Here is a 14,888-nt window from a genome sequence, read left to right on the forward strand (position 1 = left end):
AACTTACGAAAGCCTCGTTTTAAACCTGTGCCGACTTCGACTTAATAACACTTCAAATAAGTTAGGGCGTTTTTTATGGCTGAACTGATGTCAATTTCTTGGTCAAAGCAACCATTGTTTAACTTTCTTAATTAAAGCTAAAAAATGGTTGAACAAGCACGAAGAGATATGACAGTTTCAGGACGCCCCATCCCTTTAACTCTTAATGTTAAAACGAAAGAATCCATAGCTTCCGTTTCGACTGTTCTCCAGAATTTCAGCAACCCCAACTCTTCCGTTTCCGTTGTGAAACTTTCCCAGAAACTGTCACCCGCAGTGCTTCCCAGCCACTGCTCAGTTTCGCATTCCAAATCCGCAGGCCCGTGCCGCCATCTGCCGACAGAATTATAATTAATACAACTGTTTGTCGTGTTTCATAATGCAGAAAGTACACACATTTACTTTAGTACCCGTTCCGACAGTTATTTGTTTATGCAACTAAATGTTTTCTGTTCAAAACACTGAGAATCTCCAAACCTAAAAATATAAAAATAGTTTTGTCATTTCTCAAATTCCTATTTTTTTAACATTATGAATAGACAGTCAGTAAAATTTGTGATATGTACAGTGTACTCTCTCTTAACGGACACTCCTCATAAGCGGACACCCCTTTTGTACGTACGATTTTTCTGCGACCGGCCAACGCATAGGCATTTCTTAATAAATGTTGTTCTCTTAAGCGGACCCCCTTGTAACCGGACACGGACAGTGCTTTCAAAACAAATTTTCGAACGCAATCTCTGTTGTACGGACAATACTTGGCGACGAAACGCCGAAACAGCGTCAATAATGTGATATGGATGCATGTGGAAAATTTTTGCTGCACTTTACCCGTTTCATGGTATTCTAACCAAAAATCTTGGATGACATCCGACATAATGAGTGACTATCTGCAGAAATTTGATAGAAAAATGGCTTCTCAAATACGGAAGATTCTTCTTTTTCTGGACAATGCGGCATCGCACCCCAAAAACTTAAAATTAAAAAATATCAAAATAATTTTTCTGCCACCAAATACTACGTCGGTGTGCCAACCCCTAGACCAAGGGATTATTAAAAATTTCAAAATTTGGTATAGATCCATGATTGTGAAACATGTTCTGGCTAGAATGGATGAAGCCACTTCTTTAGAAGATCTGATTAAAAAAATCAACTTGTTGGATGTAATATACTTTATTCAAAAAGCATGGGAGAAGGTGACTCCTGCGACAATAACAAATAGCTTTCAAAAAGCGGGATTTAGATTCAGGAATGACACTTTTGAAAAATCCATAGATGATGCTTTTGAACACGACGATGATATTCCCTTAGCAGTGATTGCAGAAATGACTCGAGTAATGAAACGGATCAGCAGCAATGTTGGCTTTGATGATTTTGTTAATTTTGATAATGATTTATGCATTAACGATGAAAGATTGAAGATAGACGAGCCAAGTGATGTCGAGATAGAAGAAAATGAGGAAGAAGAAGGCGAGGCAACGACAGAATACATGGAAAATGTCTCATCTGGATTCATGAAAACGAATAGGGAAGCTATAGAAGGTGTGCAAAAGCTAAAACATTTTTGTGCGAATAAAAACGACATGAAGGGATTTCAAATTTGCTGTGACTTGATGTTACATTTTGAAAGTGTTTCATTAAATCAGTCCAATTTGAAGCAGACAACCTTACAAGATTATTTCAATCAGGTTTAAAATTTAATATTTCATGTATTATTGTCAATTCTTATTATTATTATTATTCTACCTTAAATAAAACTGTATTAAATAAAAAATCTGTTCATTCCTCAAGAACGGACACTCCTGTTAAGCGGACAAATTCTTTAGACGGACACCCCTGTTGACCGGACAAATTCTGTGCGACCGACGGTGTCCGCACAAGAGAGAGTACACTGTATATAATAAAACTGACGAAAACATGTTTACTTAGTCATTGTTATTTATTCTAAAAGCGAATTATGTAGAACTGAATCGGTTACCGAACAATTATGCAGAAATGTATGCACATACGGTTCATGGACCGTCGTAAAGAATGAGCTGTCGCGTCGCTCCGAGGTAGATATTAATAGCGTTTTAGCTGAATTGAAAATTAAGTCTTTTGTATGGTACACGTATTTCATTTGCGTAGATTGAAACTGAATTATTTATAAATTAAATCATAAATGTGGAAATCATTTTTGTGTTTTCAGTATTAATAACCCAAGGGCAGTAATAAAGTAACGAAATAATGTAATCACAGTTGTCGAAAGTACGTTGCTTGGTAACACCCTGAAACATAGCGCCGGGAGGATGTTATCAAAGAAATGTTCTTGAGGAAGTTATTTTATTATAATGTGCAAAGGCTATTTACTTAAAAAAAAAAATTATTTTGACAGAGTACTTTATAAAAATACACGGAATTTTATCTGCACTGAGTTGTAACGTTGAGCAATTCAAAAAACTTGTTATATTACTCGTTTCTCAAACAGCCCGATCATGTTGAGCAAGATCTCTGGATCAGTGGGTCTCATATAGAAGAGATATTTACATATTTGGTAGCGAAAACAAAACACTGAAAAACGACCAAAATTGAACTGTCAGTGTCTTTTTTTCCATAAACGTCGTAATTTATAGGGTTCTAGGAAATTATCAAAAATGAAGAATAACAAATACTCCAATAAACTATCAGTAATTTAATGGATATCTAAAGAATAGTACTAATACATGATTCGGTCAGGAATTGCAAAGGTATATATTTTTAACTATGAATTATTACTTTTATTATTATTTAGATGCACCATTAACCTAGAAATGACCGGCATTCAGCCAAAACTTCTATCATTATGGGTTAAGACCCATGATATGCACTAATCAGATGATGATGATGATTATTATTATTATTAGGACCTACCAGTGATCCGGAAATGACCGACATTCAGGAAATACTTCATTACGGGTACTAAAACCAAGTAACCATGCATTGATCAGATTATTAAAAAACTTTGAGATCCTAGAATAACAGCAAACAAATTCGTCTGCTATTATTCTCTAATTTCACCCCATCACCAAAAGCCTAGCGTAACTACCGATCCGCGCATCACTTGAAATGTAAAGTACACTACTCTGACCTACCGGTGCTAACCTATTCTGTCTGTTCCTAAAAAACAAGTTTTTGCATTTTGACAATTATTGAATCATTTAAGTGTAAATATTTCAAATTCTCAACTAAACTAACTATTTGCTACTATACCTACATTGGAGATAACTAAAGGTAGAATTGAAATTTTCTCAAGATTTAGCATTACCTTCATTTCTATTGAGAATAGTAGATACTTTGAAATTTTGGTGTGGTATGTTTCTTATATTCAGATCTTTGATTATATACATATTTTCTTTAATTCTTGATATTAATTACTTGGCTTGAATAGCAAACAAAAACCCTTCTGTTTCGGCATATAAACTTGATTTTTTGACCCAAATCGATGACATTTTCTTGTTGGTGTTGTTTTAGTTTCAGCCCATTTATTATGTTGTCTAGATTGTGGGGTGTGGGGATTTCTTCTGTATTGGAGAGATTTAAGGGTGTGAGATTCACGTCTACCCTTGCTATGGCGAGAAACAGTTCGTTTCTTTCTGTGAGTCTCAGGAAATATATCTTCAATTCGGAAACTTGTCCATTGTATAAATTTTCTAACTTCTGAAATCTTCTTCCCCCGTTCTGTCTTGCTAATGAAAAACTTTCAGTTGATGACGTGGGATGATGGTTTCTATATTGCTTGAATGATTTTCTTATTGAGATGTTTAAATTTTCCAATTAAGTTTTTGACCATTTAATTATTGAAATTCTTTCTTCAGAACCACTAAGAATGAATGATCAAAACGGAATAGGGGTGGGTGGGGAGGGCCACTTTTTACTTTGTTTTAAATCTTTGATTCTACCGCTTGTCAAAATAGAATTCAATTCCCACTATATAGTACATAATATAAATCAGTGAAATAGAGAAAAAGAGTGGGCGGAACTGAGTTTAGCTTTTTTCTTAATAGTCTACTAAGCAAGTAGTAGCTCCACCCACTGACACTCTGTTCATTCCAATGCCTACTGTTATTATTGTGTAGTCTTACCTTAGCAAACACTAGCCCCGCCCACCCGCCCTCTATTTTCTTAGAGACTATATGATTTGCCAAAATTAGTCTTACCTTGGCATATACTACATTTTGCCTTTTTGTTTTAATATATGTAGACTTCTTTTGACAACACGGAACTTAAAATATGTCTAAAATGGATAATTTGTGTAAGGAAATATCAATTTTGCAATTAGGCTCCGTCCTATAATTGCAAAATCCATATTTCTTTGCAAAAATGTACCATTTTAAAAATCTTTTATGTTTCTTTTTTTAAAAAGATGACTATGTATATTAAGAAAAAAATGCCAAATATATGCCCCGCCCATCCGCCCTATCTCAACTGTCATGATTTTTTTTTATTCGTCGTGAACCGAAGAGGCAGAGCTTAACTGCAAAATCCTTATTTCTCTACGAGAAATTAAAAACATGTTTTTGACGGTCTAGGACAATTCGGCGCGGCCGACTTGGCGCGAGACATTTTGGCGCAGGGACACTTTGGCGCAGGGACACTTTGGCGCAAGCCATCTTGGCGCGAGCCATCTTGGCGCGAATGAACTTGCACCAAGAAAAATAGATATAAATATACAAAAATTGCACCCGTTGTTAGCATAACCTAATTTTTATAGCCTCAAACGCGGGGAGGGGTAATGTCGACTTTTTAATGGACACACGGGCGCTTCGCGCCCTGCACCCCATTATAAACATACTCCTAAACGTGGAACTTCTTGCTCCGTAGATCATTTAGTTATTGGAATTTGTGCGAATGAAAATATGTATTTGGTTGCCTACACTTAGCATAAATAACAGGGTGCCAACCAAAGTACGAACAATAAATATTTTTTATATTATATACCGACGTACTCGCGCCAAGATGGCTCGCGCCAAGATGGCTTGCGCCAAAGTGTCCCTGCGCCAAGTTGGCTTTGCGCCAAAATGGCTCGCGCCAAGTCGGCCGCGCCAAGTTGGCCGCGCCAAGTCGGCCGCGCCAAATAGTCCCATTCCGTGTTTTTGAGTATCGTGTTGTTCAAAGAATAATACGTATCTTAAGAAAAATGATCCCAAAGATTAGGCCCCACTCATACCTCCCCCAATTTCAATTCTCAGTCGTGATGAATTTTTTATTCGTTGTCAGATCAAGGAGCGGGGCTTAGTTGCAAGATCCACATTTGTCTAGAAGAATTTACCATTTTAAACATGTTTTAAGTTTATTGTTCTAAATAGACGACTACGTATATCAAGAAAAAAGGCCAAATATATGGCCCGCCCACCCGCCCTATCTCAGTTGTGATGATTTTTTCTCAATCGTCGAGAGCCAAAGAGCGGAATTTAATTGCAAAATTCTTATTATTTCTCTACAAGAGATTACCATGTCAGACATGTTTTTGAGTTTCGTCTTATTCAAAGAATACTATGTACATATATTAAGAAAAAGTAAAAGCCAAAGATTAAGCCCCACCCATACCTGCCCTGATCTAAACAGTAATGAAGTTTTCATTCGTTGGCATACCTAGGGGAGGAGCCTAATTGCAAAATTCATATTTCCTTACAAAAATTTACCATTTTAAACGTGTTTTAAGTTTCTAAGAATAAAAAAAATCATCACAATTGAGATGGGGTGGGTGGGCGGGGTTTATATTTTGCCTTTTTTTCTTAAGGTGCATCGTATTCTTTGAACAACACGATACTCAAAAAACGTGTTTTTAATTTCTTGTAAAGACATAAGTATATTGCAGTTAAGCTCCGCCCGCCCCCTTGGTTCACAGTGAATAAAAAAAAATCATCACAATTGAGATAGGGCGGGTGGGCGGGGCTTATATTTTGCTTTCTTGTTTCTTAATATACATAGCCATTTTTTCACAATATGAAACTTAAAATATGTTTAAAATGGAAAATTTTGCAATAGGCTCCGCCCCATAATGTTGGCAATGTTGTGAAAAGATGACGATGTATGTTAAGAAAAAACAAGGCAAAATATAAGCTCCGCCCACCCACCCTATCTCAATTGTGATAATTTTTTTTTTATTTGTCGTGAGCCAAGCAGGCGGAGCTTAACTGCGAAATCCTTATTTCTCTACGAGGAACTAAAGACATGTTTTTCAGTGTCGTGTTGTTCAAAAAATATTGGGTATATTAAGAAAAATAAAGCCAAAGATTATGCCCCACCCATACCTGGCCTGATCTAAATAGTAATGAAGTTTTCATTCGTTGGCAGACCTAGGGGTGGTACCTAATTGCAAAATCCATATTTCCTTACAAAAATTTGCCATTTTAACCATATTCTAAGTTTCTTGTTGTGAAAAGATGGCTATGTAATATATGTATTAAGAAAAACAAAGGCCACATATAAGCCCCGCCCACCCGCCCTATCTCAATTCTGATGATTTTTTTTATTTGTCGTAAGTCGATGGGCGGAGCTTAATTGTAAAATCCTTATTTTTCTACGAGAAATTAGCATTTGAAATATGTTCTTATGTAATCGCGTTATACAAAGAAATCTAAATGTATTAATTTAAAAAGGAAACCAAAAAAGAATCCCCATCCGTCCGTCTCAATCTCAATTGTGGTGAAATTTTCATTCGTTGTCAGGCCGAGGGGCGGAGCGTAATTGGAAAATTGATATTTCCCTATACAAATTTACCACTTAAGCATGTTTTCAGTTTATTGTTGTGAAAAGATGACTACACGTAGACAGGCAAAATGTAAAACTTACCCACCCGCCCTATCTCAATTGCGATGATTGTTTTATTCGACGTCAGCCAAGGGGGCGTAGCTTAATTGCAATATCCTTATTTCTCTACAAAAAATAAAAAACATGTTTTTGCGTATCGAGTTGTTCAAAGAATACTATGTATATTAAGAAAAAAACAAGCCAAAAAGTTGGTCATCTCGAACGTTAGCGGCAAGTTTATAAATCGACCTTAAATCCTTCAGGATGTTTTTGGACGGGGCTTTGGTAGGGCATGTAAATCTTATAATTTGGTTGGCAACCAATTTCACACATGCAAAAATTCCTAATGAAAAATGAAGTCTATCATATTAGGTTAAGTTGTAAAAAGAGGATTTCGCTACCTAATATCTAAAAAAAATGAGTGATGGCCAAACAGTGAAAGACTGATTGAAAATTAAAAGTAGAAACAATTTTTAAAGTGTAAATACTGTCGAATCCTTGTTTCATCCACGTGCCCTTTGTTTTCGGCCCGCTGATTAACAAAAACGGATCTTTTTAAAGACTCATTTAAAGGCGTTGTTAGCAAGTTGTAAACAGTAGCAATGGAACACAGAGTGTATTTACTGCTTTCATTAAATTATTTCCGTTTAACTGTGTCTTCAAAACTAATTGTAATCTTGCCAGATATTGTTCTTTGAGTTTTGTTTTAGTTTTGGTGCGATCAAGATAGAAAGACTGATGAAGCCCAAATATTGTGTTCTTTTCGTTCTTGGGCTTCGATTATTTCGTTATTCTGGGTTATAGGCATATGGTATTTGTTACTGAACGTCTTTTCTGACTGCTTGAGTTTTACATTTCTCAACACCAAAGCTCATCCTAATGTTTGAACCATAGCGGACTGAGGGAATCGCCTTGAAAGATGCCTCTTCTGGTCATTTTTGGATTTGATTGAAGTGCTTGATCATTTATTTTTATTATTAATGAAACTCGATACAACTGCTTTATTAATAGAAATGAATAAAAATTTAAGATTATCATAATCAGGCTGCCGTCCGATCGCCAGCGCTACTGCAGTCATGGTCTACAACTTCGAGAATTCCTAATAACAATTGCTACTTTTTCTAGGTTTTCCTCAGTTATATGAGTTCTCCTACATGTTAAAATTGCTTAAAAATTTAAAATGACGATGTCACAGCACATACGTTCATCAAACCCTTGAATACTTGAGACAATTTGAAAATGATACATCGATGATAGATTAATTAATAGACGGCTGTGTTCTAAATTTTTCTCAAGATTTGACAAGTGTAGGAGACATGAAGAGCGATTTTTTAAGCAAAATACCTTATGGTTGGCAGCACAGGAGGAGTTAATATCTTTGAGAGCAGAGACTCCTTCTACGTCTTTACCTTCGATATCTAAACCTTCAATATCTTCTCTAGTGGGCCGACCTAGAGTGTCATTTCAAGTTTAGACATAAAAAAAATGGCAAGTACGAACCGCTCACAAGGCAGGTGTGAAAGTACGAAAAAAAATTCAAGAAGAATTTCGTAGCACACTCGGGTTGATTGTGGGTTAGACAGTATTTTGTTTCGCTTTGTTTTCTCAGTTATAAATAAGTTCTATACAATGTTTACTAAAATTTTGCCACATCTCTGGAGTACATTTGAAAAGAACCTCAAGCCACAAATTCTCAACCTTATTTTCAGATGAAGAGTGAAAAGTTATGTGCTTGTTTTAGTAGAATTTACAAAACATTCACGCTACTTCAATAGGGTTATGTTAAATGGTAAGGAGGTAATGACCACTTTGAATTTTGGGCTGGTTTTGTTTTGCCCGAGAATGGAATTGATAAGTTTTCGTCTTAGGTCACAAGAATTTTTGAGACAGTTGAACAGTTCATCTATAAAGATATTTTGAAAACAAATATCTACGAAGTCTTTGTAAGTTACAAAAAAAAAAAACAGTAAACCTTAGATTTGGGTCCTCCGGTCTTAGGTTAGACAGATTTTTGTGGACCTGCAAGTATCATTTTTTGATCGCTAGTTTTATTTGCAATGAAAATATATTTTTGACATTTTGAACGTAATACGACGTTAATGCCTTTAAAATATTACTTACTTAATTAAAAAAAGAAAGACACGATTTTTCTGGTACCTGAAAAGTGACAAACTAGCATGCATGAAACATACATGTTAGGTATGACAGCATAGTATGACAGTAAAAAACACGTCGGTTAGTCATGGTAACAAAAAAAACTTGATCTCTTGACGTCTAAGAAGGTGAATATAATATTATATGCAGTATTTAAATGCATTTTTATACTGCTTGTGTCCTTCTTTTCACGTTATTTCAACATTTGCATATGACGTATGAATGTAATAACAACATCACTTGTTATAAATAGTTTTTTTTTTCGTGTAACAATAAAAAATGATGCAGAAAAAGTAGACACACTACAATAAGTCTAATTATCCAAGACATGTCTTTGTCTTGCTGCACAGTCGTCTACTTGTGGTAACAGAAAAAAAGAAAGTGTTTGAGAAGGAAGGAGAAATACTTCGTAAGCAGATAAAGTCCGACATCATGAAGCGAAAATTGCGTAATTTACTAAGACGTATAATGACTTTCGCAGCATGAAGTCGTTAATCAAAGTAGACTGGTTAAAGGACAAAAGTTGCTTCTTCTATCGCAGCTTTTTGGATTACTGCGGCCTAAATAACTAAAACGGATAACGAGAAGAGATAATTTCCAAGTATCTGGCTGGATGGGCGCGTAAACTTCTGCAGCCACTCAAAGATTTATATCTTGCACAAGTTTTGACAGAAAATTAATCATTATCATTATAAGTACCTAGCTCGGATACGTGTCTGCTTTTACACTTCACTTGCAGTCAGGTCGTATTAACGCCCGTCGAACGAATAAAACTTGAGCGGAAAAAGAGTTATTTATCAAGTTTATAAGCGTCATAGAGCGCCAACTTTACAACTACTAACTATTTTAGCCTTTAGCGTTAGCGAAACAGCAATAAAAATGTATACAAATAGACTAAACTGTTTAGATTAAACTAAGGAAGACTGCAACACCATCTGACGAAATGCTTATACAGGAGGTCCCAAAAAAATAATAAATGAAGCACTTTATAAACATCTTTAGACCAATTTGTCTAAGAGAACGATACCACAGTCTTAATTTTGGCACTTAAAGTGGAATAATTTTACATAAAATTGAAATTCGTATGTATGTAGGAGCATATACATCAATGCCGAATAATCCTCTTAACATTCTGAAAACCTTCGAGAATCATTATCATTTATACTGTGTCACTACTTTGCACAACTTTAGTTTATTCCGCTTCAAGCAAGTACAAGTATTAAACAACTTTATTTAGTTGTAAATTATGGTACATATGAGAGGATATTAAGATATACCCTTTGGAATGATGAAACTTATATTGAGCGTGTGGCGGTTAAGCTTGTCATAAATAAGGCGGCGGATTAAGTAACTTCGTACAAACTTGGGCGAGTTTTTAAGTGTCATCTGGCTTTAGATCTTCTCAATCCTATTCCCTTTTATTTGTTTTAATATAAAACCGTTACATTTTCGATTCATAAAGCGTGCCGGTATAGAAATAAGACTTTTCATGCTAATCCTCGGTTCGGTATTCAGGCACACCATCCAAGCAGCACTTAACCAAGCATGTTGTTTTCTTTGGTTCGCCTTCGAAATCTGTCGAGCTTTAATTGCATTAATGTATGCAAATGATTTTCATGGCAAGATAGATGTAAACAGCGGCGTTAGTGAGCCACGAAATGAGACAAGACATCGAAGCAGTTACTGGTGGCGCTCTGGGTTCGCTTTATTGCCGTCACAAGGAAGCTCAGACGGAATTACTGAGGCAAGAGATGCCATCATTAACGGTGAACGAATCGAAACTGTTTCATCAAGAAACTTCAAGTCCAGATGCTTATGCAATGAGATTAAAAACGGAGGTGAATCTGATAGTTGGATCTGTAACAAACTAGACTGAAAGCTGTACGCTCGGTTCTAATGTTAAGCTCAGGATTTACCTTAAATAAGGGTCCAGAGAATAAGTTAAGCAGTATCTTTAAAAAAAAAAGGTAATTTAAGAATATTGCTTTTTAGTTTTTGATACTTGTTGTTATAAATGTATATCTGAGAAAATCTTTTTGTTTGAGTCCTATTTGTTTTTGCCTACTTGCCTATTTTACTTTTTTCTGCCTATTCTATTCTAAAATCTGATTTTTCTATACCCCGAAGCGCACTTTCAGAATCAGACACAAGTTGTCTCTTACTTTTCTAGAAAGAATTTGATATCTTAAATACACCAAGCCCTTCTAAAACTGTCTTTTCGAGTTCTCTTCCTGTATCAATTAGTTCGTGTGCGGTTTTCGTAAAGTGAAATTCAAAAGTGTAAAAGTGTTTTAAAAATTTTCTATCATTTTTAAAAATACCAAAGTCAAATCGTCTTTAAAGGAGAAGTTAAGGGAATGTATGAAAAACAAAGACGTCTTTCAAACAGAAAATGGCGAATTGTTCTGTAAAACTTGTGGAAAAGTTGTAAGTATAAATTATTAATGTTGCACAATTCAAATGGTAAAACTAGTTTTGAAATTATTTCCATAAATTCGCATAACAATATATCAATTTTTGAAAAATAAATAAAAATGATATATTAAGGGATCCGTTGCTTGCAAAGACCCATTAATCATATATTTCATCATCTGTGAACAAGCTAGGAAAGAAAATAGAGACATATATGCTCCTTTTATTCATTATTATGACGCAATACGACGTAAACGAGGTCGCTTTGGTTAAAATAAAGAACGGAAGCATTTTTTTTTTAACAAAGAGACTGAATTTAATCTTTGATTACATAAAAGTATGGCTACACAAATATGTATATTAAAAAAGGGTGACAAAAATGCCTTTTTATTTGAGAAGAGAAAACAACGAATTACGTAATTAAAACTAGTCGCTAACTACAAGATACACACTCGGATAGGAGTTACGGGCTAAACATCACAAGCTGTTTATACAAGAAACAATTCCTGCTAGACAACAACAAATAAAACGGAAAACAACTTAGAAATTAAACACCTCAGGCAATCCTACTTTGGAATGTCCACTTGGACTGCAATGCTAGTTCCTTTAACATCCGAGACAATTCCACCGAGATCTATTTCCCAAATGACTCTAGGTCCTGCCTTTATATCCTTTGAAGATCTTAGGAAATTTTGCAGTGTATGAACCACCAACGCAACAAAGAATTGAAAATTAGCGCCCACCACTTCGTACATTATAACAAATCCAACTATAATTTAAACTAAAAAGCAGCAACACTAATTTTCAAATCAACAATAATAACAATAATTTCCTGTATATTTCCTAAGCAAAATTTTAAAAGGAGTCACGACAACTTCCAGTTCTAAAAACATTAGTCAGGCTGAACTTTCGTTATTGTATAAGGGAAATGGCATAAGCAAAATTCAGTTTCAAAAAGAACATGGATAAATAAGAAGAATTTAGTAAACTTAGTTGGTCAGGAAAAAAAATTGTGTTTTATTTTCAGTTTCAGTATAAGATGACACCAATTTCTTGGTCAAAAAGAATGTTATTAGTTATTACGCAGGCGTTGGAAGACCGTGGAAGTTATTCGATAAAAGCAAAGCCGACGTTTATTGGCAGAGAAGTGACCAGCTGATTAATTATGTTAACACACATAATAATCATCCAATTAATTGCTTTTGTTTCATAATTACTGTCTAATTATGACATGTTTCTAAAAAACGACAAACATTTTAAAACATCAAGTTCCAAAGATTGAGTAGGAGTGGAAACCAATAGAATCTAGGATGCGAAAAAAATAAAAAAGACCTGACCGGACTCTGGATTATTTTCGAAAATAGTTGAACACTGGACGAAAATGTCAAAAGTGCCAACATCAGTCTTATCTTAAAAAGTACTAGCCCCGCCCACCCGCCCTCTATTTTCTTGCAATATATGTCATCTGCCAAAATCAGTCTTATCTTAGCAAGCATTAGCCCCGCCCACCCGCCCTATTCTCATTCTAACGGCTAATTTTATTTCTGTTCAGTATATGATCATTAATTTTATTCAGATCGAATAAAATCGATCAATGAAAAGGAGACAGGGTGGGTGGGCGGGGCTACTTATGTTCTTGTGTCGACTGGGACTGGAAACTAATACAATCTAGGATGTGAAAAAAATAAAAAAAGACCTGACCAGACTCTGGATAATTTTCGAAAACAGTCGAAAAATGGACGAAAATGTCAAAAGTGCCGAAATCAGTTTTATCTTATCAACTGCTAGCCCCGCCCACCCGCCCTCTATTTTCTTGTAATGTATGCCATCTGCCAAAATCAGTCTTATCTTAGCAAACACGAGCCCCGCCCATCCGCCCTATTCTTATTCTAACGACAAATTTTATTTCTGTTCAGTATATGATCAGTAATTTTATTCAGATCGAATAAAATTGATCAATGAAAAGGAGACAGGGTGGATGGGCGGGGCTAATTATGTCCTTGTGTCGAGTGGGAGTGGAAACTAATAGAATCTAGGATGTGAAAAAAATAGAATAAAGACCTGACCAGACTCTGGATAATTTTCGAAAATAGTCGAAAAATTGACAAAAATGTCAAACGTGCCAAAATCAGTCGTATCTTAACAAGTACTAGCCCCGCCCGCCCGCCCTCTATTTTCTTGCAATGTATGTCATCTGCCAAAATCAGTCTTATCTTAGCAAGCACTAGCCGCGCCCACCCGCCCTATTCTCATTCTAACGGCTAATTTTATTTCTTTTCAGTATATGATCATTAATTTTATTTAGATCGAATAAAAGCGATCAATGAAAAGGAGACATGGGTGGGTAGGTGGGGCTAATTATATTTTTCTGTCGAGTGGGAGTGGCAACTAATAGAATCTAGGATATGAAAAAAAATAAAAAAAGACCTGACCAAATTCTGGATTATTTTCGAAAATAGTTGAAAACTGGACGAAAGTGTCAAACTTGCCAAAATTAGTTTTATATTATCAAATGCTAGCCCCGCCCACCAGCCCACTATTTTCTTGCAATGTATGTCATCTGCCAAAATCAGTTTTATCTTATCAAATGCTAGCCCCGCCCACCCGCCCTCTTCTCATTCTAACGGCTAATTTTATTTCTGTTCAGTATATGATCATTAATTTGATTCAGATCGAATAAAATCGATCAATGAAAAGGAGATAGGGTGGGTGGGCGGGGTTACTTATTTTCTTGTGTCGAGTGGGACTGGAAACTAATACAATCTAGGATGTGAAAAAAATAAAAAAAGACCTGACCAGATTCTGAATTATTTTCGAAAATAGTTGAAAAATAGACGAAAATGCCAAATATATGGCATCAATCGAAAGTAAGAATGTAACTTACGAATTACAACTGTGATCGCAAAAGTTATGAGTAGTCTCAATTTCTGGTGAAAGCAGAAATGCTAACCATACTCTTGAGTTCATTTTTATGAAATGTATTTTATTGCGTCTACAAATGATTTTACATAATTTGATGGTTCAAGGCAGAGCTTTGTAATCAGGTAATGAAAATAAATAAACTAGTTTTTTCAACACCGATCCATTTTCTCTCATTTTAATCCCCACTTATTGCAATATAATGACTGTTTCTAATCCCTAGGAAGTTAAAAAAATTTAACTCCTGCTTCATAAAAAATGATAGGTAGCAACTCATAAACAACAGGTATTTATTTCCTTGGTACATTACATACTATTAATACTACATATTTTTGCTCCATAGATAAATGTTAACGTTACAAGTTTGAAAAGATCACGATTTTGATACGATCGTTGCATTCTAAATGATTCAATTTTGGGAGGTTAATGTTACCAGTAGATATAATTGCTTCGCTTGTAATGAATGTATTTTTTTAAATATTTGCCTCCGCTTCACCAATACAAGAAAAAATCTTCTTAGAAACTTGTATTTTTTGAGTCAATGATTCCTCCACAGTGATTCTTTAAAGTTAGTAGATCTCCACCGCTGTCAA

The 14,888-nt window shown here is 35.2% G+C and overlaps 1 protein-coding gene across 1 annotated transcript; it reads left to right on the plus strand.

Annotated features, from left to right (window-relative positions):
- The first annotated feature begins 950 nt into the window (after positions 1-950).
- Positions 951-2,067, plus strand: LOC135128814 (tigger transposable element-derived protein 6-like). Its single transcript, XM_064055892.1, has 2 exons — positions 951-1,581; positions 2,003-2,067. Exons 1-2 carry the CDS (start codon positions 951-953, stop codon positions 2,065-2,067), a joined length of 696 nt encoding a protein of 231 aa, XP_063911962.1.
- The last annotated feature ends 12,821 nt before the right edge of the window (positions 2,068-14,888 follow it).

Source organism: Zophobas morio, unplaced genomic scaffold, assembly GCF_036711695.1.
Source record: "Zophobas morio isolate AGI-343-1 ecotype UQ-CSIRO unplaced genomic scaffold, CSIRO_AGI_Zmor_V1 ptg000014l, whole genome shotgun sequence".
Lineage (NCBI taxonomy): Eukaryota > Metazoa > Arthropoda > Insecta > Coleoptera > Tenebrionidae > Zophobas > Zophobas morio.

What these genes read in the sequence shown, in the direction of transcription:
- LOC135128814 (XM_064055892.1), top strand. Translation starts at nt 951, where the DNA reads ATGGCTTCTCAAATACGGAAGATTCTTCTTTTTCTGGACAATGCGGCA. An exon ending in GAATAGGGAAGCTATAGAAG is followed by an intron (nt 1,582 to 2,002) that starts GTGTGCAAAAGC and finishes CGAATTATGTAG; the next exon opens with AACTGAATCGGTTACCGAAC.